We start from the raw sequence: 27,210 nt of genomic DNA on the forward strand, positions 1-27,210 counted from the left end.
TTCCTTTAAACAATTAAAAATAATTTTATTGATAGTTTCACTTTGTTTACCTAGCAAATAAGCACTTAGCAACTACAATAGTGGCCACTTTAAGTGACCATAAAAAGCAAAATATATATTGTGTTATATATAATATATGTATATATATTGTTATTTTACATGGTTCTATACAACTTTATAAAGAAAACATTTGTTTACTTTCAGTTAGCTTCAGGGTACCCTTACTAAGCCATGGGTTGCGTGCCTTCAGACATGCAATCTGGTGATACTCAGCGGGGTATGAGCCACAAATTAAGTAATACTGACATATTAGCAGGACATGACAAAGATTAGAAATATTTAAAATTTGTAAGCTACTATATAAATGCTACTCTTTGGGGCCACTACTATATTACAATGTTCTTGATGGTGGGGAATAAAGTTTTTTAGCTTAAGCATAATTTGGTCATTATTACATGGATCAAGTAGCACCTTTCTGAACTTAGTTTTAGCAAAACCAAGAAGTCATCAATGCTTTTTTTCCCCAGCCTTTATTATTACTTTGAAAATATCAAACTAGCATTTTCAGAAATTATTGGATATGATTATAGTCTTAAAACAGTGCATATGCTTTTTGTGTGTGCAATTTCCAGGTCTGGCACAATTCTTGTGCAATGGAGTTTAAGTATGAATCACAGGGCATGAGAATGTAGCAGTGCCCAAGGATGCTTCACTTAGCGAGGAATTAGTGCAGAGAAATGAAAATGGATTACATAGGAGTAAAACACTATTGCTGCAATTTAAATATAAACAAAAATATGTAATGGATCTTTGAAAATAACACTGAGCAATGGGTAATTTAGAATTTATTATTTCCCCCTTTTAAGGCACTGAATGTATTTTTATGATGATAGGAGTTCAAGGCAGTGGCAGTGAATGCTAAGAGACAGGACCCATTGTGTGATATATAAATAGTATGCACATGACATGTGAATTACCCACATGGTGTTATTGTCATTTCTTCTTGGCCACATAGTTTTTAGTTTAGTTTATCATCAGTTTAGAAGCTGGCAGGAAGTTACATTAGTAGCTTATTTCCTACATGTGGTCCTGGTTACAAAAAAAAAAAAAAAATCTGTGATATTTTAGGAGTAAAAGGCAAAGCTCTTGGGTCCAATTCATTCCTGCAGGAGCTCTGAGAACATTTCAGTTTTGGCTATGCTGGAATTGAATTAGGATCTTCTGTATTTGTATCCACAATATAATGAAAAAATCAGACTGAGTAGGAATCTGTACCTTTTATTTTTCCTCATTCCACCTAATTTCTTTTCTCTATCTTTCCTTCTCTTCTTTTCTCTTGCTCATGTTGATATAGCAATTTAATGCTATTCATAACTAAGGCACTTTGCAGAGGAGATGAAAAATTTGATGAGAATAAGAAAAGTATGAGCCTTTACAGTTTTTAGAAGTATTGTTTGTTTGTAATGAGAGTAAAGCATAATATCACTATACATATTTTGATGGCTAAATTTTGAGGAAAATTGGGAAAATGTTTGAAGGCTCCTAAATTGCTCTATGGGAAGAAGGTTAATAATTGACTGATTAGAGTTTCAAATCCATTTTAGAATAACTTTAGTATTTTATTCATATATTTAATACCTAAGAACTACTTAATTAGGACTATGGGACTATGTGGAACTTGGAGCTGTCTCATATGCCATAGGTATACTTCTCCAGGCAATTAACCTTATGTTTGCTAGTAGCATCTCTCTTATTTAAGGAAACTCATTGGGACCTGCCCTTAATTAAGTAGTCAACATGTAGTTATACATGATCTAAATATTTATAGAAATCTAAACTAATGAAATGTAGCCTTAAACCACAGCTATGAAAGTGTAAGAATCTTCTAAAAAACAATCATCATCATTCTGGCAAGAGTCTTAGATAGTTTTTTTTTTCTTTAAACAGAATACTAAGTATGTAAGAGTTCTCAAAGAATTCAGTTCAAATAATAGTTCAAATCTTCCCTATTTCTTTTTTGCTACATTTGATTCCATCGGCTCTATTTAAGGAATTTGAATGCATTTTGGGCCTATCATTTAGATAGCATTTTCTGAGTCTACATTAAGATTATTCAAGTATATTTTTAATCTTGAACAAAAGAAACCAGCTAAACTTATTTTCACACATTTTCACCTTCTGTATCTAGTAATGATCTGTCTAGCCAGTAATGTAACATTTGTATTTAAAAAAAAAACAAAAACAAAAAAACTGACTTTTTTTCTTTTTAGGATTTTTAAAATGTCCTTATTGAATTACTTCATACATCTGCCCTATTTGGTTAAGTTTGTTCTTTTGTATCCTGTGTTGGATTCACATCAATTAGAAAATAACCTCTTCACTGAAAACTCTGTGTGAATTCATGCTGAATAAAAAAGGTATATTCATCTACAGGAAGTTATTTAGAACTACACTGAAGTGCTAACTTCAAAGATTTTAAGTGCTGTGACAATGAGGTTCTTTTACTTTTCTCTCTACTTTCCTTCATGTACTGTAAACAACTAAGAATACCATGAAGAATTATTAGTGTTAAGAAAATCACTTTCTCACTATTTTTTGTGCAAACACAAAACTGTTGCTCCAAATGCCCCATTGCCTTAATCATTACAATTCTGTCCAAATTGAAGGAACTGCAGTTCAATGACTCCACCATTCTTCTTTCATGATGAACTGTATTTATTACTGGAGCGGAAGTTGTCATATCCATGATCATTTGCTTTGAACTTCAAGCAAGACTGCTTTTCCTCCAGGGACTGTTTTTCCTCAAAAGATTGGCACCAGCAACATAAGCATGACTGTCCAAAACAAAAATAAATTATTATCATACGCTTATGGTAGTCAAATGTCAGAAGATCTGTGTATACTGTGTGACTTTCTATCTTGAACAGAAAATCCAAAGACCACTTAATTTTTTTTTTCATGGCCAGGAGTTTGTGGTAGACCTTAAAAAGGAATCATAACAATCACTGTGGAAGGACCAGAAAGGAACAGTTGGAAGAGAAGTGGGAACCTTCAAAATTTCCCTGAGAATCAGTTTCCTCAACTGTAATCAAAGGGTATTGATTCTTGATAGCCCTTGTAATACCATCTTTTTATGGTTATTGAAAGAAGATATGATTCATAAATTGAATTTGACTTAATAAAAGTAGAATACTTAATAGGTAGGATGATGTATATGTAAAATGCATGAGCAGTCATCATATAAAAGCAAAGAAGGTACTTTTCTTATCATTTATGTTGTTTTAGCTTAGAAACACTTGATTTAACCACAGATAAGACAAGAAATTTATTTATTTCTATCAAATTTCTTTTGAATGACTTGCTGAGATTATTATTATTATTATGAGTCTATTCAAGAGCAGTGAAATTTAATTGAGTTGAAATACTTCCCTAATCTAATTAGCTAAAGTTCATCTATTTCACTATACCATGTGACTGAACCCTGGAAATATTAGTCTTTATCACTTGTGGGTTGTTGTAAAGATGGTCCATCAGAAAAAACTAATATTTCTGTTAGGTTCTTAAAGAGCTGTGATTATATAGAAAGAACCAAGCTTCAGTAGAAAAAGGACACAATGTAACTAATTCCTGGTTCTGGTTCATTGGGTCCTAATTCCATTTTTGCCAACTCTGTCAGAGTTACATATCCACATGTGAAATCCTTGTTGATTTTAAGGGCACTTCTAAATATAGAAGAGATTAGCTGGTTTGGAGAGAATAGAAGAGAACATGATCAGAACATGACTTTTGTAAATAAAAGCCCTAACTGTGTTTTTATAACAAAAATCAGTCCTACTCCTATAAAGTTCAGAGTTCTCTGTTGGAAAAAAAATAATGAATTTATAGCCCCTATTTTTTAAGTCAGAAAGAATAATCTCCTTACCTTAAAGCAGTTTTTGAATCTTTTGCTCACCAAATACAGAGCTATTGGATTAATACAGGAATTCAGTGAAGCCATGTTGATGCCAATGTAATCCAGGACCAAGAGAAAGCTGCAAAAATATCCCCAAAGCATGTCAATGACAAGCATTGCTAACCCAAATAGTCAACGTATTGATGGTAAATATTTTTAAGGAAAAAAAAAAGGTTTTACTCAGAAATAGGTTTAATTTTCTATTGGCCTTCATTCTTCCTCTTAGCTCTTATTTCTTACAATCCTTTCTTTTGAAAGTGCTATGATTTCTCTAAGCTAAAAAAGGATTTGTGGAAGATGAAGGAAAATCAAGTCTGGTAGATTTAATCTTGCCATTTAAAAAAATATTATTGATCTGCTATATCCTTTTATTCTGGGCATTCCCTCCATTCTTACTCATCTTCTCTCAAATGGAACAGAAGCTGAATACTAGGTTGTTTTTATGATTGTTCAGTCAAGAATGCAGAAAGGCACCTTTCCTTTCTACCAAAATCATTACTCAGCAAGCCATACTCCCAAATAGCACTTAATCGTCTAGGTTCTTTCTATATAATAGCATTCTTACCTTAGAAGTTCACATCTATTGGGATCATGTATATCATAGATAGTGAGCTTCAGAATCCTGCTGAGGTGAAGAGGAAGCCAGCAAAGAGCAAACACCAGCACCAGACAAAAAACGGTTTTGGCCACTTCACGTCTCTGAAAGGAAAGGAGAACCAATCTTTAGGTGGAATTTAGCATCATCACCAGAAATGCTTTCCTAAAATAAAATAGTTGAGATAGATATATTCAAAAAGAACAAACACTGAAAAACATTTAGGATAATGAGCTTTAAATTAAATAGCTATTCAAAATTAGAGTTAAAGGAATAGAACATCAGTTTGGAAACTCAATATTGGTTCTACCCAAGTCCTTTGAGGATAGGGATTCTATGCATGGGGCTCAGGAATCTTAAGGATTCTGTAGATAGATTCAGGGATTCCAGGAACTTGTATGGGACAAGATACACTTTTATTTTCACTGACCTTTTATTGAGATTTAGCATTTGGTTTAATTATTTAAAAATATTATTGAGTAAAAGGGTCCATGATGAAAAAAAAAAAAGGTGTATAATACCTGTTTTAGAATATAAAACACCCTTCAAAATCAGTTCTTTACTTGGTTTTGGATACATTTAATGTGTTCCATGAATTTGGATGGGAAAAAGAAAAAAATATATTGCTATTATTACTAATATTTTGTTTCCTTTGTAATATTATATATTTTAAGAATTTCAAAATATTATTCAGATATGATACAAAAAAGATTAAGAACCCTTGTGCTAGATTTTTTTTCAGTTGTGTGACTCTGTGGCTCATCCCATTTAGAACTTTCTTGGTAGATATACTGTAGTTTGACATTTCCATCTCCAGATCTTTTTACAGATGAGGAAACTGAGGCAAACAGGATTAAGAGATTTGCCTAGGGTCACAGAAGTGGTGTTTAAATATAGATTTGAAGTCAGGTCTTTTTGATTCCAAATCCAGTAGTTTATCCACTGTGCCATTTAGCTGCCCTTATACTAGTTCAAAATTTTAAGTTTAAACTGCATAGGATCATAGATTATAAAGATAAAAGCAAAAGTGCTAGACACAAAGACTATACAACTTGAGTCACACAAATTTGAGCAATTCACATCAAAATAAGAATAAGAATTTTGCATGCAACAGTCAGTTTTGGATGTCTTACCTGCTTCAAGTGGTCATTTAAAGCGATTTGCATACCACTTTTCTTCCTCAACATTTCACAGGTCATCAAAGTATAGAAAATCGCAGTGATGGCCAAAGGCAAGCAGAAATAAAAGCTAAACAGCCACCAATCCTTAACTGACTTGTAAAACTAGAGAGAAAAAAAGGAACACTATTAGTAGCAAAATCAAGTCCTTTTTTAAAGAAATTCTGTTATACAAAAAATTGAAGTTATAAAATCAATAAATTCAGTCAGTGAATTCTGAGACTATGTTATAATATTAAATAAGATCTTGAGACACAGAGCTTGAAGGGACTTTGGCATAAATTAGTCCAACCATTTCCTTTTACAATTGAGAAAAGACTCAGATAAATGAAGGGATTTGCCTAGGATTATGCTGTGGCAACTTTGGAGACTTGGTATCAGCAGAGATTTGAATTTGCATTCCACATTCACTGAGTGACTAAGGAAATCAATTAGCCTCTCAGCCTCAGTTTCCTCATCTGTAAAATGGGGTCAATGATATTTACAATGCTTGGTTCACAGATTGTGGTAAAGGAAGTACTTTTTAACTTCAATCAACTCTACAATCTATAAGATCAATCCCCTTACAAAAAACGTCATTCTATTTTATGACTTCTTCCTCTTGTCCCTTTCTTGAACTGTCTTCAAAAGAGATTTTTTTTTTCCTTTACAAGCATTTTCAGAGTGAGGATTTAAAAAAACAAAGAAAAAACCCAATAAGCCACGAGTACTTTTTTTTTTAATTAAAGGTTTTTATTTTTCAAAACATATGCATAGATAATTCTGCAACATTAGCCCTTGCAAAACCTTGTATTTCAGTTTTCTCCCCCTTCTCCCATCCTTCTCCCCTAGATAGCAAGTAGTCCAATATATGTTAAAGATGATAGAAATATATATTAAATCCAATATATGCATATATGTTTATACCATTATCTTGTATAAGAAAAATCAAATCAAACCAAAAAAAGAAAATGATGAAGAAAATAAAATACAAGCAAACAACAAACAAAAAGAGGGAGAATGCTATGTTGTGAACCACACTCAGATCCCATAGTCCTCTCTCTGAGTGTAGATGGCTCTTTTGATCACAAGATCATTAGAACAGTCTGAATCATCTCATTGTTGAAGAGAGCCATGCACATCAGAATTGATCATCATCTAATATTGCTATTCCTGTGCACAATGATCTGGTTCTGCTCATTTCACTTGCATTTCATGCAAGTCTCCCCAGGTCTCTCTGAAATCATCCTGGTTATCGTGTCTTATAGGACAATAATATTCCTTAGCATTTATATACCATAACTTATTCAATCATTCCCCAATTGATGGGCATCCACTCAGTTTCCAGTTTCTGGCCACTTCAAAGAGGGCTGCCACAAACATTTTTACACATATGGGTCCCTTTCCCTCTTTTAAGATCTCTTTGGGATATAAACCCGGTAGAAACATTGCTGGGTCAAAGGGTATGCACAGTTTGATAACTGTTTGGGCATAGTTCCAAATTCTCCATGAGTACTTTTTTCAATGAGAAAAGGAAATAAAATACCATTTCTGTCTCCGATTATCCATACTTTTATCCTGTGCAAAAGACAAATAATTTATTTTCTACAAAGAAACAACAAAAGGGAAATAATATTACAAGTCTTTATATCATGGTGGTTTCCCATATATGACCCTGAGAGTCAGAGGATTGAAGATTTGATATTTGGCTTCTGGAAGTCAGAGTCACATCTCTTTACCAAAATATTCTTTTAATAAAGAAAAAATTATTTTATTTAATTTTAGTTTTTAGTTTTAGCTTTGGGGATGAAATAATAAAAAAAAAAAAGAGAGAGAGCAGGTGGACATATTACCAATCAGAAACTTTCATTATTAAAGTTGGATTCAGAACCCAAATGTTCTCTTTATTTGCTTTCTCTGATTCTGCTTTAATTTTGGCTACACAACATTTCCTTATGTCAATCATTTGTCTGAATACCTAATAACCTAATAAATTTCAATTTCACTAGTTTTAGAAGTGATCAGAGATATATGACCTATGTTCTGTGTTAGTCCTTGGAATTCTCTTGAAAAATAGATTTGCAGTCTGATGACCTGGTTCCCAAATGCAACTCTCCTATTTACTATCTCTGTAATTTAGGTCAACCATTTTGGGGCACGGTTTCCTTATCTATAACACAGGTTTGAACTACTCTCTACTATCCCTTCCAGCTCTAAGTTCTTTTAACTATAAATGTGCTGGCCCACTATATGATACATTTTGTTGCAATTATGATGCAAGCCATAATTTATTATGAAGTACTGTAGTAATCTTGTTTTGCAAATGGGACACGAATGGTGATGGTTGCATTGGGAAACAAAACAGATAAACACTGATGGAACAAGCATAATTTTGTAAAACATACATCATATTTACCTGTGTAAAGGAAGTTTTCTGATGAGGAAGAAGCAAGCAGATTCGAAGGTACTTTCCTTTATATTCCATAGTAATCATATCAAAAGCAATAGCTTCAGGGACAGCCAGAACAACTGAAACAACCCAAATTAAAACAATTTCCACTGCAGTCCATTTGGGCACTCCAATTCCTTTAATTCGGCTCCAGGAAGCAACAGCTCGATACCTTAGGATCAACACATAGAACACATTAAAGCTAAGAGATTGATCATATTTATCAATACAGTCTTTTAAACTTCTATCTCCATTTCAGCTAGTAATTGAGCATTTACAGCATTGTTTGCTTAGATACAGTATCTTACCTGTCAATACTTAGAGCACATAAACTAAGTACTGTGATGCCCACAGAGGCCTTCTGAATGAAAGGGACCAGTTTGCACATTTCAACTCCAAAGGGCCAATCCTCTGCGAGCAGCTGCATTGAGAAAATATAAAGCTAGGTTATGTATAATTTCATAAGGTACCTTTTGAACTGAGTTTGCTTCAATATGTAGCAAAGCCTTTTTTTCCCCCAATGTAGTTAATGTACAAGTGGACATCAGAAACTCATATACTTACTTATTTTTCTCATGGAATAGCCTTTGAAAATCACTGCAGCTCAATATATGGAAAAGGGGAATGTTAGAGAGGAAAAATGAAAATTCAGCTTGGTTCTTGCTTTGGGGATTTAGTTAGGAATATATCTTTAGTTCATTTTCAAGATTTAAACAAGAAGTATCCCTTCTTAAAAGTGGTCAAAATTGTCACTGTTCTCATGAATAATGAAGGTTAAAATATAACAATTAAGATAAATCTGTCAAAATTTATATAAATGTGTGTGTGTGTGTGTGTGTGTGTGTGTGTGTGTGTGTACATATATAGAGGCAATTAATTGGTCAATGGATAGAATTCTGGGCCTGGAATAAGGGAAAGCTGAGTTCAAATCCTGCTTTGGATACTTAATAGCTGTTGCTAGACAAGTTTACTTAGTCACTGTTTAACTTAATCCATTGGAGAAGGAAATGAAAAACCTCTCCAGTATGGACAGTATGGTCCATGGTGTCAGGAAAAGTCAAACACAACTGAATGCTTGAACAATAAAAGTAAGCATACACACATACATATGTATATTTATTTCTCTCTCTAGATATATCTATATATGTCCATCTTTATCTATCTATTTATTTAGAGAGAGAATGAGAGAGAGAGGGGAAGGGAAGAAGAGAGTGAGGGGAAGGAGGGAGGAAGAGGAGAAAGATAGAATGTGGGAAAGGTGTGTGAGAGAGAGGGAAGACATTAGAATAAAAGGAAAGAGCAAAGTCTGAGTTCAGGTCTGATTTCTTACACTTTTGGTCGTAGGCAAGCAATTTTATTTCTTAATGACTCTAGATTGTAACCTGTAAAGCAGTTACTAATCTTTATTGGCAAATAGCAGGTTTTCTCCTTAATGAGAAATTCCTAAAGCCGCAACAATGTTTTATCCAAATATCATATTCTTCTTCTTCTTCTTCTTCTTCTTCTTCTTCTTCTTCTTCTTCTTCTTCTTCTTCTTCTTCTTCTTCTTCTTCTTCTTCTTCTTCTTCTTCTTCTTCTTCTTTTTCTCCTTCTCCTTTTCCTTCTCCTCCTCCTCCTCCTCCTCCTCCTTCTCCTTCTCTTCTTCCTTCTCCTTCTCTTCCTCCTCTTCCTCTTCCTCCTCTTCCTCTTTCTCCTCCTCCCTCCTCTGTTTCTCCCTGACTTTGTCTCTCCAATCCTCTCCCTGTCTTTCCCTTTTCTCTTTTTCTCTCTCCCTCTTTTTCTTTTTCTGTCTCTTTCTCCCTCTCCCTTCTATTTCTCAATTATAAGTAGAAAGAAAATTTAAAAATACATGGATTTATCATATTTAGGACAAACAACAGAATTTTCTTTGGGACATTTGGGTAAGTATCAGTCACTGGCAATGAATCACTTTAGGTGAACATCTGGATTAAAATATTCATGGAGTTTTCAATACAAAGGGAACTATTTCCAGGCTCTGGTTTAAAAAAAAAATAAAAATTACTCTTCTTTTACCCTCATCAAAGAAAAAAAAGAAAATTTTCTTTGGAAATGTTGTGGTTAGGTCTTATTTTGTTTTCTCCAATGCAGCATTATCTTGTGGTGTTGTTTTAATTTAATTTTTTTCAATTTATAAAAATCTACCTCTCTTTGCTACCTCCCTGACATATGGGAAAAGGTAGAAAAAGGAAAACTTTGTAAGAAATATGCATAGTAAAGTAAAATAAATTTCCACTAATTAATGAACCAACTTCCCTGAATTTTTCAAGATTGGGTGAATGACATTATATTCAATACTTAGTCTGATGCTAGCAAATGAGGATTTTTTGATCCTACTTAAGTGAGTAAAAACTGAACCTATTTTACTTCTGGGAAAGAAAGAGAAAAAAAAGAAAGAAATGTTTATTACACACTTCTTAGGTACCAGGTACCCTACTAAGATGCATTACAAATATGATTTCATTTGATCCTTGCAGCAATCTGGGAGGTAGGTGATATTATTCTCATTTTACAGTTGAGAAAACTGAGGCAAACAGAGGATCATAAAACTAATAAGTATTTTAAGTTGAAATTGAATTGGGGAATCCCTGACCGAGTCTAGAGCTCAATCCACTTCTAGTTTTACTTCTAGCTTGGAAATGGTTTCTTGCTATTAAGATTTGATGTGAGGCAAACACAAGTTGCTCTTTACCTGCTTGTTTAGAGACAATCAATCCAACATCCCTTGTTTTACTTAGAGAAAATAAAGTTCAAATCACTAGTAAAGGGATTGTTAAATCAACATCTTGTGATTTCATAGGTGTAAGTCCACTAGATGATACAGTGGATAAAGTACTAGCCCTTCAAATATTGCTTTATTTACTAGTTGCGTGACTCTGTGCAAGTCACTTAACCTTATTTGCTTCAATTTCCACATCTGTGAAATGAACTGGAGAAGGAAATGGCAAAAGACTTCAGTGTTTTTGCCAAGAAAACCCCAGATGAAATCACAGAGAATTGGGCCCAACTGAACAACATGAACAAAGAAACTCAAGGTAAAGAAATTCCCTGTACTAATTAAATCAGATAAGCAACGGTTCTGCAATTCAGAACCTGAGAGAATCATCTAGGGCCACTTAGAGCTTTGGTGACTTACCTTGGGTTACATAATTAAGATGGAGGTAGGATTTGAACCTGGGTTCCTCTAAACTTAAAATTAACTCTCTCTACTCAACTTTGCCCTAAATATATGCTTGACACATTTGTTCAATTAAATTAGACTGAACCTGATAAATATAGGGTCTTCTTTGAAGAAGCATTAAAAAAAGAGATACTGCTTTCTACAAAGTTCTCTAACAGAAACAGTAGGATTAGACAAAGCTTTAGAAACAAACAAGTTTGTATCTAGAGGATGCTGAATTCTCCAGATGAAATCTACACACATACACATACACACATATACTTGTGTGTATATATATATATATATTATATATATATATATATATATATGCATATATATTTGAGTATGTATATGTATGTACACACACACACACACACACACATAAAATATACATTCAGACACAACAATTTGAACATTTTATCTACATGACATCAAAATATCTGGATGTCCAAATCCAAAAATTTTACTTCCTCTCCAAATAATCTCCAATAAATATGGATGTTGTAGTGATTTGTTAATGAATACTGTCACTAGAGAATTCAAATATAAGGGAGATATTGGGTGGAAACAATCCAGTCTCATGAAAAAAGGCTTAATTAGCAGAATTGAGATCTTATTTCAAGGCTGTATTGAGCTGAGTTGCTATTCTTTTAGGGATATTATTTTCTTTGGCTCATTGCTCTTTATGCCAGCTGGAGGTCTGTATCACAGCCTCTGACCTGAAACTATCATCATGAAAAAAAAAGCAAACTAAAAATTTTAACACTCTCACTACAACTTATTAACAATAGGTAACAACATCACAATTCTCTTAGTATACTCTTCTTATCCTATGGGAAAAAGTCTAAAATCTTTCTAGCTGGTAAACTTTTATTCTGCTAAACTTCAATATGATCCTGCATTCCAGAGCCTCTTCTTGTTGTACCCATTCACTTTATCTTCAAACTTATATACACAAAATAGTGATATAAGATCAGAATTTAGTAAATATTACTACAGTGTTTTGTTATTTGTTTTCAGTCAAATTTGACTCTTTGTTTCCCCATTTGGAATTCTCTTGGCAAAGATACTGGAGTGGCTTGCCATTTCCTTTTCCAGATCATTTTACAAATGAAGAAACTGAGAAAAGTAGAGTTAGGTGACTTGTCCAGGGTCACACATCTAGTGTCCCTGAAGCAAGATTTGAATTCCCATCTCCTTAACTCCAGTGTCAGCAGTCTATCCACTACACCACTTAGCTGCTCTCTTCCATTTAGGAAGACTTTGTTTTTGTTGTTATTGTTTATTTATGGATGAGGAAATTGGAGTTAAGTGACTTGCCTTAGATTGAGTGTCTGAAGCTGGATTTTGAATTCAGATCCTCTTGACTTCAGGGTTGATGCTCTATTTATCACACCATTAGTTGCCCCAAGAATTAGTGTGGCATAATTGATACAGTTTGCCCCAAAGTAGGAAGTCCTGCATTCAAGTGCCACTTTTGACCCTGAAAAGTCATAATTTTTCAAGGTTCCAGTCAACTTCTAAGAAATGAGTTTGGGAAAAAGATTTTGACTTTTGTTTGTACAGGCAGTCCTTTTATTTGGGAATTTCCTAAATCACTCATTTAGTCCCTATTTTTTCCCTATTAGTAATAGGCAAATGTTTGAACTCCCTGAAATCCCTTGCCAAATCTGACAGCATATGTCATGACCATTACTCTCTACCATTGCTCATATCTCTTGGTCTAAAAGTCTGGAGCAGCAGAAGCTTTGGGTTATATCAATGCTAAGAATATGGTTAAGATGCAGGTGATTCCTAAATTGAGGCAAACATTGTTGCAAAGTAAAAAACTGAGTGATCTGGCAAGATGTCACACATATAACCTATAATAGTTCCCTAAAATCTAACAGGAAATGGCATTCACCTCCTAGGTTATGTTGATGATCAGAACCAATTTCTTGCACCTTCCATTGACCAGAATATGATAGTTCCTAGGACTTGGTGACCTCTTTTAATAGGACCAGTCTTTTAAGAGAGGTAAGCAACAGCCCTCTCACCCCAACTTTTATTTTCAAAAGATCTTGGAAATATTCCATTCCTTTTTCCCCCTCAACCTTGAGAAGAAACTATTCTGTTTCCTTATTTCTCAGGTGGAAATGAAAACGATTCTCACTGCTCATTTTTTCTCTCACTATTCAATGGGAATATCCATCAAGAACTGGAGTCAAAATTCTGCTAACAGAGGCTCTTTAGAACCTTCTGAAACATTCAGCTATCTTAAGTTTATATGAGTGGGGGTAAAGAGTGATTTAAAGCACCACAAATAACAAAATAATATCTCACATTTATATAACCCTTTTAAGATTTATTAAACAAATTTTTAGAAAAATCTAGTGAAAAAGATAATTTAAAGTAGGGATACTATCCCCATTTTAAAGAAAAAAAAACTGAGATTCAGGGAAAATGTGCCAGAAATTGTCCATGTTAATAAGTTAGTAAGAATTAGAGATGAATTTTGAAGTCACATCTCCTGATTAAATGTTTTACACTTCCCAGAAAAGATTCATACAATCACAGAAGTTGGAAGAAATCTTTGTGGTCATCTGGTCTAGTTGTCTCATTTTATAGAAGAATAATCTGAGGCACAGAGATGCTAAATGTCTTGTCACATAGATATTAAGTAGAAAATCCAGGTTTTATTCTCAGATCCTCTGATTCCTTATCCAGAATTCTTTCCATTTCAAAACAAAACCTTGATTATCTGAAAGTTTTCTAAATGGTGTAAAGTACTAGTGCATTTCTATGTTTAGTCACATGAAGCAAATCTGGATTATCCCCACAGCTAAATTTAAATAGGTATTTGAGCTAGAATGCTTCACGGATACCATCCATATAGACACATCTGTTTCCAACCAATAGCCATTGGTTATTGTACTTATATGATCCAGGAGTTGGGCAGCAAAGTGTTGACTAAACTTGATATGGTCCACGCTCATATTGATATTAAGTTTTTCCTTAAAGTTAATGTAGTTCTTAACACTTTTTTTTATGTGCTAAGATCCCCAAACAAGAATAGATAAATAGCAATAAATTAGGCATTCTCTATTAATCTCTGACTGCTAAGTCCTTCTAACTTTGAAATTGGAAATGTTGTTTCTTTGCTCCAGAAAGGAAGAATGCTCACATATATTTTTAAAGTTCTGCATGATATTATTAAAGCTATTAATTTTTAATGATACTTAACATAAATATTGTATAATTTTCTATTCTTCTTCAACAGATTCTTCCACAAGCTCAACAATAACTCGCAAACTCAGATTTCTTTTCTTTTTCTTTTTCTACTTTCTTTTCTCCCCCTTTTCTTTTTAATAACATATTCATGGTAAAATTAAGTAGGGGTGAAATATCATTAATAGATTGTTAATGCAGAAAGGAGTCAAGCCTTGTAAAGTCAGGAAATGCCAAAGTTAACAAGCTTTCACTAATGAATGTCACTGTTTTCATGGACTATACGTATAACTTTCTTTTCCTGTTTTTCTTATTCAGTGTATACAGTGAAATAGGGCCATTTGTGGTTTTCTAAATATTCCATCAAATTTCAACAAGTGATTCCATAGGCAGACATCTCAAATGCTACTGTATCCACTTATTACCAAGCTTTTTCTTTTCTTATTCCATCTGTCAGTTTTTATAATTATTTGAAGATAAAATATATCTAGCTTTGTGTGTTTTATGAAACACAGACTCACCCTTGAAAATGACAGACATACTTAGTGACTCTGAACTTAGGGCTGGGGTCCTGAGATAGAGTTTTGTAGAGAGTTAGACCTTCCAGAAAGACTGGAAGAGGTGAAACTCATAGCTATTAATTATCAGTTTTCTCCCATTATTCTACACTCCCCCTTAACTTAAAACCTGTCAGAGAAACTGCTGTTATAGTACAGAACCTACTACTTCATCATTATCTAATGGAATTCTGCAGGGAATTTTAATTGCTTGAGGGAGTCTGTCCAGGGTGAAGATGGATATATAGAATATGAACAGAATATTGTTAAGAGGTGACTTATTAAGTGAAAATTTGCTTTTATAAGCATATGGATGATAATTGTATTTATAGGTAATTCATGTAGTGTTTAATATTTCTGTGATGTATGAACTCTATTTTTAAAAGAACATTGTATAAAAATATTGATAGGCAAAGTCAGGGAGAATGAAAATGTTGCCATTCACTAATTTTTGGAAAGGGTATTCCTTTGCTATTTTTATCTTGATTTCCTGCAGGAGATAAAAATTTTTACAGAACTTTTGCCATTTTTCCAATTAGTACAATTCATTCTAGCACATTTGTATTCCATGTTGTTCTTTTTCAATTACAACTGCAGCTATTGGAGATGAATAAACTTCAAGTGAAATACAGTAAGATTTTTTTCTGAACCTTATCAAAGCTATGAATGCCTGGAAAAGGAAGTGGGATGGTGATTTCATTTGATAATAGATGGGTGGCTTTTCCCCTCAACTCATATTCAGAGATCTAGAACCAGGTTCCCACTATATTTGGTGGACCTCATAGGAAAATTCAAGTGCAATCAAAGAGTGGGCCAGAAAGCAAACACTGTATTTTACAGCTTGATAGAGTTTCTGGTTTTTTTCATCTCTTTTTATCATCATCATTAATATAAAGACTGCTTGACTTTAAAAAGTTTGAAAATTCCTTTACTAAGATTTAATTGTGCAAGTATTTTAGTGGACAAATCGAATCATGGTTCTTGTTAGGGGAACCAATTTGGGATAAGAAGCTCTGGTCATAATCTTATGCTGCAGACATTTTTGAAATTTTTAAAATATTGTGAAACTAAACATGGACCCAGGGATGAGCTCTATAATCTTTCCTTAGAAGAATAGATTAGTTATGTGGTTAAGTTATGGTTATTGAACCATAGAAACTCACAGAAATCTAGAACAGTTGTAGAGAAAGTACTCATGGTTATACAGCTAGTTGGAGAAGGAAATAGCAAACCATTTAAGTATCTTTGTCAAGAAAACCCCGAATGGGGCCATGAGAGTCACACATGATTGAAAAAATGACTGAATACACAACTGGTACTCTATGTGTTAGAGTTTCCCCCTTAATTATATCTAAAAAATAAAAATCAAACCATATCTATACTTTTGCCCAACAGCCATCATAATAGAAATGTTGTTTCTACCAAAATAGGGGAAACAGCCTATCTTTCTTGCCACATAAATATAGATTATAACATAACCTTCTAATGCTCATGTTAGAAAAAAGTCACCATACATATTTTTAAAATACCTCAAAGATTATTTGTTTAATTGCATGGGGTACTTTCTCTACAACCTCTCTAAATTTCTGTGAGTTTCTATGATTCAATAACCATAACTTAACCATATAACTAATCTATTCTTCTAAGGAAAGATTATAGAGCTCATCCCTGGGTCCATGTTTAGTTTCACAATATTTTAAAAATTTCAAAAATGTCTGCAGCATAAGATTATGACCAGAGCTTCTTATCCCAAATTGATTCCCCTAACAAGAACCATGATTCGATTTGTCCACTAAAATACTTGCACAATTAAATCTTAGTAAAGGAATTTTCAAACTTTTTAAAGTCAAGCAGTCTTTATATTAATGATGATGATAAAAAGAGATGAAAAAAACCAGAAACTCTATCAAGCTGTAAAATACAGTGTTTGCTTTCTGGCCCACTCTTTGATTGCACTTGAAAACCTATATTGCACTAGAACGGATAAAGATGAAAATGTCATTTCAACACAAAAAAAGAAAGAGGAAATTAGGTTACAGTGTATTTGTGCAAATGGTATAACCACCTTTCCTGCCCCCCTTTCCCTCATGGAAGCTCCTTGAAGGTAGGGATTGTTTCCTTTTAATCTTTGTTCTCCTAGCAGTTAGCACAGTGCTTTGACATAGCATGTGATTAATAAATAATTGTTTAATTGAATTAAATGGGTTGCTATATTATAAATATTAATGTATGTAACTAAGAAAAGAAGATTGTTTTAACATACTAGCAACATTAGCATATCAGCTTAGATGCCTTTTTTTTATTAAACTGACAAAGTGATATGAGTAGAAATAAACATTCCAAGGGAGTGGAATAAAAATAAGAAAGAGACGATTCCCCCCTTCTCCCTCAAGGAACCAGTGAAGATCTAAAGCATTACAGGAAGCTATTGGGAAGATAGGTTTGGGTGAGCAAGACAGTGCTCAAGGACTACCTATTCATGGCGAAATGGCATAGTATTGGAGAACATTTCATTTTTTTCTTAAAAGATATTTTCAAATTGAAATGACTAAGGTAAATTTTTATGTAAAAATTTACATAGTGGCAGAGGTCATAAAAATACTATATCAGAAATTTGTTAGCTGAAAGAAGAAAGGGTGGTTATAGAAACAACACTCTAACTTCAATTAGAAAACTAATCTTGAACCAGATATTCTCATTGTATGTGACCTATGTCATTCCCTCCTCTTTTTTTTGAGTTTAGTGTCTCACATATTGATCAAATGAGTTTGAAGTAGATAAGGTGTCCTTAGCTTTGGATTTATAAATATGTGTAGCAACTTTTTAATATCGACTTTTATATTGAGAATATTATAAAATGTATTATATATCTTGAGATATATATTATAATAAAAGTTGATTTAAGTGGATATAGCTATATGGAAATTTATATATAAAGTAGTATAATAAATTTTTTAAATATAGTATATATATAGATAATGCAAATATATAATCTATCTGTATCTTGATTTTACTTTAATTGACATTTTTTGTAATCCTAAGCATTTTATTGTACATATTTAAAAATATTCTGAGATGTGATTCATAGGCCTCATCAGACTGTTAAAGATTTTTATGATAGGAAAAACATTAAGAATTTGATGAAATCATCTCTTAGGTTCCTTATACCTTTAAAATCCAGTAAATATCAGTTGATAAATTGATAGTATTCTATACTTTCTCAAATTTACTATCCACATTTTTATTATTCTGCTATCTTTAGGGGTGTTCACAGGTGAAAAGAAAGAAATAGCAATTTAGATCCACATTTTAAGAGAAAGCAAAATTATAGCACTAGAGAGTTCTTCAGTGGTTACCATTCATTATATATACCATTCTCATAAACACAACTAGCCTCTTCTTGTATTTCAAAACTATTAAAGAAAATGTTTCACATTATAAATTATTTCTTGAATCTTATTTCAACCCATGTTTGATCCTGTCAACACCACTTAAAATGCTTAATCATTTATTAGCTTGTGACATGTTTTTCTAAATAAAATCAACTATAGCATAATGGGCATATATACATAACCATATATAGTCAGTTATTTGTCTTTTGGAAAAGCAAGATCACAGATCCCTGGATCAGAGACACATTGCAAACTGAATTACACAATCCTCCCTCTGTTAGCTTTGAAAATATTATTCAATCTTGCTTGGATAGTTCAGAGTAAGTAGGGAAGGAACAGTTTAAAAAAACAAAATAATTTTGTTTGACAGATAAGAAATCCCATAACAGTTTGACGAGACTTGGGAACTTTAAAGTCTATGTTTTAGTAAAATCTTTTCTGTACTCGTGATAAATTTGGCTAATTTTATTTTTTCCTAAATAATTATGTTTGCTTTATTTTGATCACTTTTATTCTTTTTCACCCTCAAAAATATGTTACTGAACAAATTTCCTGAGTGTGAAGCACCTAAATAGTAAGTGAATAAATTTGTTTTTTTCTAGCCTTTATCTTTGTTAGCTAAACATTTATTTAAATAAATATTTACTATCTGCAGGCCTCAACTGGCAATAGCCCTAGTCCTCTCTTTCCCAAATCACTTTCTCCAAAAGAATGGTATTATTTAAAGTGCACTCTAGCCACAGAAAAAAGTCCACTACATTACAGCCTGTTGTAATGGGATAAAACACTATAGTATCTTAAGTCAAGAAACCTCTATTCTCTGCTGCTAAATAAATAGGCAAATAGCTTTATCTTTCTGAGCCTCATCATTTTTATCATCTGTAAAATATGAAAGTTAGATTATATTAACCTCTAAGGTCCTTTCTTAGCTTGGTCTCTCTCATTTAGAGAAAAGACCTCAAAGATCCTTTACAATTCTCTGTTACCATGTTAAGTTGTCTAGGGCAGCAACCAGCTCATTTTCCTTCCTTTCCTTCTTTTGAGAGGAACTAGTTGTATAAAGATAAACTTCTCCTGAGTAAGTAAGGGGAAAGGAAATAGATGAATAGAGACACTATTTGGTAAAACCATAGGAGACAATTGTAAGAAAAACAAAGATAGAAATAGAGAAAGTTGAGAGCGGGAGAATGGAAAAATGATTGGGGGACTAATAACATTACATCTGTGGTATAGTTGAATGATCTGTAAAATGAAAGGTATGGTTTTCAATTCATATCTGTGTGAAAGGGAAAGTCTTAAGAAGAAGAAAACTCAATAAAGATAGCAGATCATAGAAAAGAGAGAATGAGGAGGACAGATAAAAGCAACAGGGAAGAATAGAATAAGAGGGACCAATAGACCATCACACACACACACACACACACACACACACACACACACACACACACAATCACACACACCATTTATTTTCTCCCAACTTCCAAGACTTTCAGGCAAGTATCATTACCTCACACTGACAAGTGATCTTCCGCAATAAAAAGTGAGATATTTTAACATTGTACAGTGAAGATAATTTTTGTTCCCCATTTTTTCCTCTCCCCTCTTCTCCTCTCCTCTGTTCTCTTTTCTTGTCCTCTGCTCTCTTTTACTATCTTCTCCTCTCCTCTCCATTCATCTCCTTTCCTCCCCAATCATCTCCTCTCCTCTCCTCTTCCCTTTCTTCCCCTCCTCTCCTTTTCCCTTTTCCCTTTCCTTTTTTCTTTCTTTCTTTTTTCTTTCTTTCTTTCTTTCTTTCTTTCTTTCTTTCTTTCTTTCTTTTTCTTTCTTTCTTTCTTTCTTTTTCTTCTTCCTTCCTTCCTTCCTTCTTTCTTTCTTTCTTTCTTTCTTTCTTTCTTTCTTTTCTTCCTTCCTTCCTTCCTTCCTTCCTTTCTTGCTTTCTTGCTTTCTTTCTTTCTCTCTGAGTCTTCTTCTCTCTTCTTCTTTCTTTGTCTTTCTTTCTTTCTCCCTCCCTCCTTCCCTCTCTCTTTATTTCTCTCTTTTTTCCTTCCTTCCTTCCTTCTTCCTTCCTTCCTTCCTTCCTTCCTTCCTTCCTTCCTTCCTTCCTTCCTTCCTTCCTTCCTTCCTTCCTTCCTTCCTTCCTTCCTTCCTTCCTTCCTTCCTTCCTTCCTTCCTTCTTTCTTCTTTTTTCTTTGTTCATTCCTTTTTTATTTTATTTTTACAAAAACTGATTTTGATAGTTTTTTGTGCAGTAGAATTGATGTTAAAGAAGGGCATTTGTGATGATCAAAATCATATGTAGTTAAATGTGGACATAATCAAACAATTTCTTATCTTAACATGCCAATGTTTACCAGTTAGGACTGTAAAACAAGGACACGCCTTCCTGAATGCTATCTTTTGTTCTGTGATCCAGACCCTTGCCTAGTACCTTCACACTTAGATTCTGGAAGTAAGATTTACATTTCCCTAGAGTCAAGAGTTTGAAACTTGCTGCACCTCTGAAAACTGTGGACTATATGGAGACCCATGATTTAAGAATTAATAGTGTCATATGAGAAAGTTATCATTTGAACCTTGATACTGTCTTGCATATCCTTGGACAAGTTATTTATTCTTGGATTTGAAGAAATAAATACCAATGGACATAAAGGCCATTCTCTTACCAATATGTCTTGAGGCAATTGTAATACAACTTTATTCAGGCCTTATTTGTAGTAAATTATTTGTAGTCTTTAATTAACTGCCTCCAGTATGGTACAGAGGATAGAGAACTTGCCTCAGAATCAAATAGTTTTGCTTTTGATATATACAAACTTTGTGGCCACAATGGGAAAGTCGCCAAACTTTTCCTGACCCCACACAAGTCTTCCAGAATTTGCCAGACTAGCTGCCAAACTGTATTTATAGAGGGAATTTCTCATCAGAGGATTCTCTTGACCCCTTAAGTAATCAAAGATACTAATAAAAAATAATAACCCCCAGTCATCAAAAGGTAGCCCATTGTATCCTGATTAGTCTTAACTTGAAGCAAATTTAGCCTTGGGTTCTCAAAATTCTTAATAAAAACTTTTAAACTATTTTAGTTGTACTTGCCACTCCCACTCAAAGATTCCTTAGGTTTGCAACTTCCTACGTTAACCTGATAACAGATGAAGTTCCAATGATAAACAGCAAAAGGGAAGCTTCTTTCCCCACTTCTAAATTTTGGTATCTAGGAAAGGGGATAAACTTCATTCAACTAATTGAAAAGCTGAAGATTAGAAGTTTAAAAGTTAAAGTTTTAACATTTAACCTTTGAAGTACTAAATTAACTAGATCTTAACTTTACTCAACTCACAAATATTTGACTAGCTACCATATTAAAGGCAGGAATTACCTGGTTAAAAGGTGAAGAATTGAAGAACAGTAACCCTCCCACTCTGTTAGAACATCTGGACCCTTCACTTCCCTGACAACACACAAGAACACCCATCCCTGCAAATAATCCTGACTATCATCTTTGACCTCTCACCCTTATCAGGAAGCTTTGTCATTTTTGTGCTTATTAAGGAGTTAATTCCTATCCACCTTATATTGTATGTCAGGCAAGTTAGTTATTTTGTCCTCTATCATAGCTCAAAATGAGTTTAGAGGAACTGTGTTGTCTATCTTTCTTCATACCCATTTTAATGCAGTGAAAGAAAAGCAAGGTTGAGTAAGATCTATGGGTCCTACCCCATTCCCCAACTCATTTTAGTTAACAGACAACCTTTCTCTATTCTAAACTATCATTATTTATGCCTTCAGTTGCAAGACTTACTAGAAAAAACATAAGTTCTGGAAGTATCTGCCTGTTAATAGAACCATGATATCACTTATAATCTTGGATGTAACCCTGGTTGAGAACAAGCCAATATATAGATATGTTTGCAGAGCAATCCTTCAGGTGAGAGTATTAAGAAAAGTTGCAACAAATTGCTTTGGGAAAGGAGATTTGTAATTTATATCAAATAGAGAAATAGAAAGGAAGGGTTTTGAATTTGGAATCAAAAGACTTTGGGTTTGAGTTCCTGGATAGCTCTTTACTTACTACATGTATGACACTGGATGATTCATTTAATCTCTCTATAACATTATTTCCCCATCTATAATATGGGGATAATAATTTGTACCCTACAGATCCCCTCAGGTTATAGTGAGGATGCAATGAAATAATATATATAATGGAATTTCATGTCTTACATACATGTAAGATTTCTTTCTTTAGTTCCCAGATATATTAATCATACTTCATTTTTTGATTGCTTTCCCTTATAAAGCACTTTCTATACTGGAAAGTTCTGTAGGTTAGACAACGTTGATTTCTTCACCACAGATGTGGGCCACAATCTATATTCTTCATGTGTTGCTGTGACTGGAAAACATCAATTATTCAGTGGTCAATCTTTTCTGAGGAGCCTCACAGACTTTAGCTAGGCTGGTCCTCAGCCAACAAACACCCCTTCTGTCAACAGGTCTACATTCCAAGCCTTTTCAGATAAGTAAATCCTAACAGACCTTTCAATCCACTTGTATAGCCTCTACTAGCCCAGAATCTCCTCCTCTTGGATTACCTCCAAGGCATGGAACCTCAGTGGTAGTGAGGGAATTAGCATGTGTCATTTTTGTTTTACAAACCAGGAAACTGAGGCTTAGTTAGGTCAAGTTACGTGATGAGAACAGTAGTATAGTTTACAAAGAATGTAAGCTCCTTCAGGGAAAGGAGTTGTTCATTTTTGTCTTTTTATACCCAACACTTATTCCAATATCTGGCACATTATAAATATTTTCTGATTGAATGTCCAAATTCAGTATTTTGTCTACTCTTTCCTCTCCTATACAGGAATAGGGATGAAGGCAGAGAATATCATGTACTGACAAGCCAAATCACCTTAAACTTCAGAACATTTGGAGTGGTTTAAAATCATCTTTTGCTCATTTATAAGTGTTCTTGTAGCAGCAATCTTTATTCAATGTGAACAGAACACCTGGAGGGAAAGGACTCTGAATATTCACAGGGATTTTGCCTAGAAAAGTTATAGTTAGTTCTTGTAACTTGATAACTTACTGTTACATAAGTGATCTGGAGAAAAACTGTTTGTATTTGGAAGTGTCCTGAAGCCCAGCTCTTAAGGACAGAGCCCAAACACAGTACATACTTAGTCCCCACAATGGATTACCAGCCAGACCCTGAATAATCTCTGTGTGAGGTCCTCATTCAGCCCAGCTTTTAGAGAGTCAACCACTCTGGCTTCCATCCAGACTTGGGGAATTTTAAGGCTTTTCAACTTCAATGAACTAACTTATCAGGTGTCTCGTTTTAGATACTGAGCAATGTACTAATCTCACATTAAGGATCCATTGAGCTAGATAACCTCAATCAATATCAATAATTAATAACAATGAAAACAATTAAATTAGAAAGTAAAAAAGTAATTCTTATTTAGTGCTTAAGTAAGCCAACTTTCTGTGAACTTCATAACCCCAAGCGATTTTTCCTTTATGATTATGAGTCCTAAAATATAGCCCAAATTTTCATTTGCATAAAAAGTGTTAATGTTAAATTAAAGTGTTAATGTTAAAATAATGTGGAGTATGAACAATCTAATTTAAAAGGACTGTGTGTGTGTGTGTGTGTGTGTGTGTGTGTGTGTGTGTGTGATGTGTAGAAACTCTCCATCACTCAGGATAGTTTCAGAGAATTGCCTGGGGCACTGACTATATATGATTTGCCCATAATGACAAGCTAGTAAGTATGAGAGATAAGACTTGCCACTAAGTCTTTCTGACTCCAAGGCCAGTCCTCCATCTACCCCAATTTGCTTCTCTAAATACAGGAGAAAACATTTTAAAAATGTTCCTTAACCATTATATACTGCATTAGGACAGTATCTATCCTTATGTAGTAAAACACCCTAACATAGAACTATATGAAACAGTACAATTCATTGTTTGCTGTCTTAAGGACTGATCCAAAATTCTTTCAGACTGTATCTGCATAGAATATTCCCCAACTCTCAGTCCTGCATATAGTAGGTACTCAATAATTGCTTGCTAAAATAAACTTAAGTGGAGGCCTAGTTCCTAAAGGAAGATATTACCCTATTGGGAGGTTTATTTCAGGAGGTTTATTTCAGTATTCTTCTATAGATATAGCTTTCTGTCTCCATACCCCTACCTCCCAATGTTTAGAGATATTGAGAACCCACTTGATCTGTCCAAATCAATGAGACTATGAGCTTGATGAGTTGGATCACTTCTCAGTAGTTCAATGAAAACTTTCATATGAATGTCATTCTCAATCCCAACCCTTTTACCCTTGGTTCTAAGACCTTCTAAATATAGAGGCTGGCTTAGAAATTTCCAAGGTCTTTTGGTATCAGCTCATTAGCAAGTACAGTATCACCCTACCTTTCCTAGCAACTGACTTCTGTGATTCTACTCCTTTTTATCATTCTCAATGAATCCTAGGGTTTTGACACTAGGCAAGATCTTGAATTAGGTGAAGTTCCCAAAAGCTGTCTTTGTATTTACCCATCAGTACCCTTCTATGTTATACTGCCCTTCTCCACCAATCCTGTGCTTTGTTCTGCAGGCTGAAATGTGCCCTATAGTGTTAAAGTTTCAGAACTCTCAGAGGGATCACATTTTAAAGACCAAAAAATCCCTAGGAGGCTGAACCCCTCGCCTTCCCCCAAGCAAATCCCAGCTTTCATACCATTGTTTAGAACCACTTTCATTCAGATGTCGTTTACCTTATAGACATTAATGGGGATGTCAGTGATGATATGAAGAAGGTCCCCCAAAGCTAGGCTAGCGATGAGGATGTTGGGACCATTCCTCATGCACTTGTTCTTGTAGATGATTCTCAACAAGGTGGAGTTTCCAATGATACCAAGCACGAACACCAGACAGGACACCACGGTGTTGATGTATTTGAAAGTCTCCTTGATCTCTGTCCGGCCAGAGCACAAGGTGGGCGTGAGGCCGCGGGAAGGCCCCTGCGGTAAGGATGGAAGAGGCTGGCTAGCGTTGGCCGCCTTGGGCCAGGCGGCTCTGACCGTGGGGGTCGTCACCTCCTCGGCTTCCAGTGTTGGCAAGGTGTCCCGGGAGGACAGGACCTCGTTCTCCTCTCCCCAGACCTCCAAAGTGTAGCAGGCGAGAAAAAGCAGTAGCAGGAGAATACAGCAGGGGCTGCGATGAACTGTCATGGTGCTGCTCTGTCCGAAATTAGAGTAGAAATCCCAGAGGACTATTCTCCGACCAGGCGACGGGAGTCTAGAAGGATAAAGTGGGGGGTCGGGACTGGGAGAAAGATAGTGGAGAGGGAAAGAAGACACTAGATCAATTGCCTAATAGTCACTCCTGCAAACAGCCCCACCAGCCCTTTCCCCCTACCCAGGAGCTGGGTGCTGAGACTCCTCCAGTCCGTGGAACTGGGGAAACTCGGGAATTCCCGCGCACAACAAGTTCTTCGTAATTCTAACTCAAGAGAGAAAGAAGGGGGCGGGGGGAAGGGGAGAAGTGGGAGGAGGTGAGAGGGGTGATGGTGGAGGAGTGATGCATTTTCTGTCCCTACAAAAGAGCTCGCTCTCAGTTGTGGGGACCCGCGCAGTGAGATGTCGGGGGCGGGGGAGGGGAAGGGGTGCTGAAATAAACGGCTCCGTTACTTTCAGGTCTTCAGAATTCCAGGCTATCATCTAATTAGGAAAGGTTTAAATAGCAGGAAGGCATGAAGGATCTGTCATATATTGGCATGTAACAGGTTCTCCTTATTTCTTGGGGCTCATAACTAGCCAAGCAAGCAAGCATTTATTAAGTGCCTACTGTTCGCCAGTCTTTATGCTAGGAGTAAAGGATTGCCCGTGTCTTCTCACCCGGGTTAAGGGAAGGGAGAGATGTGAAGCTGACGATCTTTGCTAGAGCAAAAGTTTAAGAGTCGCACCGAATATAAGGTTGAGGTTTTCTGAACCCAAAGGAAACAGTTTCAGTTCTCCCCTCTCTCCCCCAACGCCCCCCCAGAAATATTTTCTATTATTAATTCCCCGACATCTTTCTCCTTTATGTAGCCTCGAATAAATGAGAATAATAACCAAAAAATTAACAGACTTTAATTTGTCATCTACATTTGTAAGCTATTTTTAAATTTTTTTTTTTAACTCCAAAAAACTAAGCATGTTGCTGTAAGGCAAAATCATAAGTACATATTACTTTGACGGTATTTTTAAAACTAAGGAAGCTATTTACCTTGCAATTCGTCCAGGAACAAAATATTGAGCTTTCCTTCCCAACAGGCGGGAGCTGGTGGCTATGCCTCTGGATTGGTGATGATTCTAGCTCTGAAAAGCACATTCAACTTTCAGCTCAGCTAGAGGCTGCACATGGGGCTAAGCACGCCCCTCTGGAGTTGCAGGCGGGTCTGACTGACGAAATGACTCAGATGATGCCAGACAGGCAGCATCTACAACTTGCTCGGGTCCGTGCTCGCCATCCACAAGTACTTTTATTCATTCCTATCTTTCCCATCAATCATTGCCAAAATCCTCCCGCGTCTTCCTACACAGTCGAAACCTTTTCCCCTCTGGCTGGTGCTGGTTCTCACGGTGGCCTGGATAACATCAGCACAAAGTTTCTCCGATTTCACTGGCAGGATAGAGGGTGTCCCTGGATGAGTGTCCTCTAGCCCGATTTTAAAGTGACTGATT

General features: G+C 34.9%; 1 protein-coding gene across 1 annotated transcript; it reads right to left on the reverse strand.

Annotated features, from left to right (window-relative positions):
- On the reverse strand, window positions 1-26,981 carry EDNRB (endothelin receptor type B). The gene is made up of 8 exons (XM_051983959.1): window positions 26,753-26,981; window positions 25,261-25,810; window positions 8,462-8,574; window positions 8,121-8,325; window positions 5,681-5,830; window positions 4,518-4,651; window positions 3,923-4,031; window positions 1-2,834 (listed from the first exon to the last, which is right to left on the reverse strand). The coding sequence occupies exons 2-8, from the start codon at window positions 25,714-25,716 to the stop codon at window positions 2,700-2,702; spliced, it is 1,302 nt and encodes a 433-aa protein (XP_051839919.1). The 5' UTR covers window positions 25,717-25,810; window positions 26,753-26,981; the 3' UTR covers window positions 1-2,699.
- Between the last annotated feature and the right edge of the window lie 229 nt (window positions 26,982-27,210).

This window comes from Antechinus flavipes, chromosome 3 (genome assembly GCF_016432865.1).
Source record: "Antechinus flavipes isolate AdamAnt ecotype Samford, QLD, Australia chromosome 3, AdamAnt_v2, whole genome shotgun sequence".
Classification (NCBI taxonomy): domain Eukaryota; kingdom Metazoa; phylum Chordata; class Mammalia; order Dasyuromorphia; family Dasyuridae; genus Antechinus; species Antechinus flavipes.

Coding starts and splice junctions, on each gene's coding strand:
- EDNRB (XM_051983959.1), bottom strand. CDS start 25,716: ATGACAGTTCATCGCAGCCCCTGCTGTATTCTCCTGCTACTGCTTTTT. Junction 5,831..8,120: donor AGAAAACTTCCTTTACACAG/GTAAATATGATG, acceptor TTTTCTCTCTAG/TTTTACAAGTCAGTTAAGGA. Junction 4,032..4,517: donor AATAGATGTGAACTTCTAAG/GTAAGAATGCTA, acceptor ATATTTTTGCAG/CTTTCTCTTGGTCCTGGATT.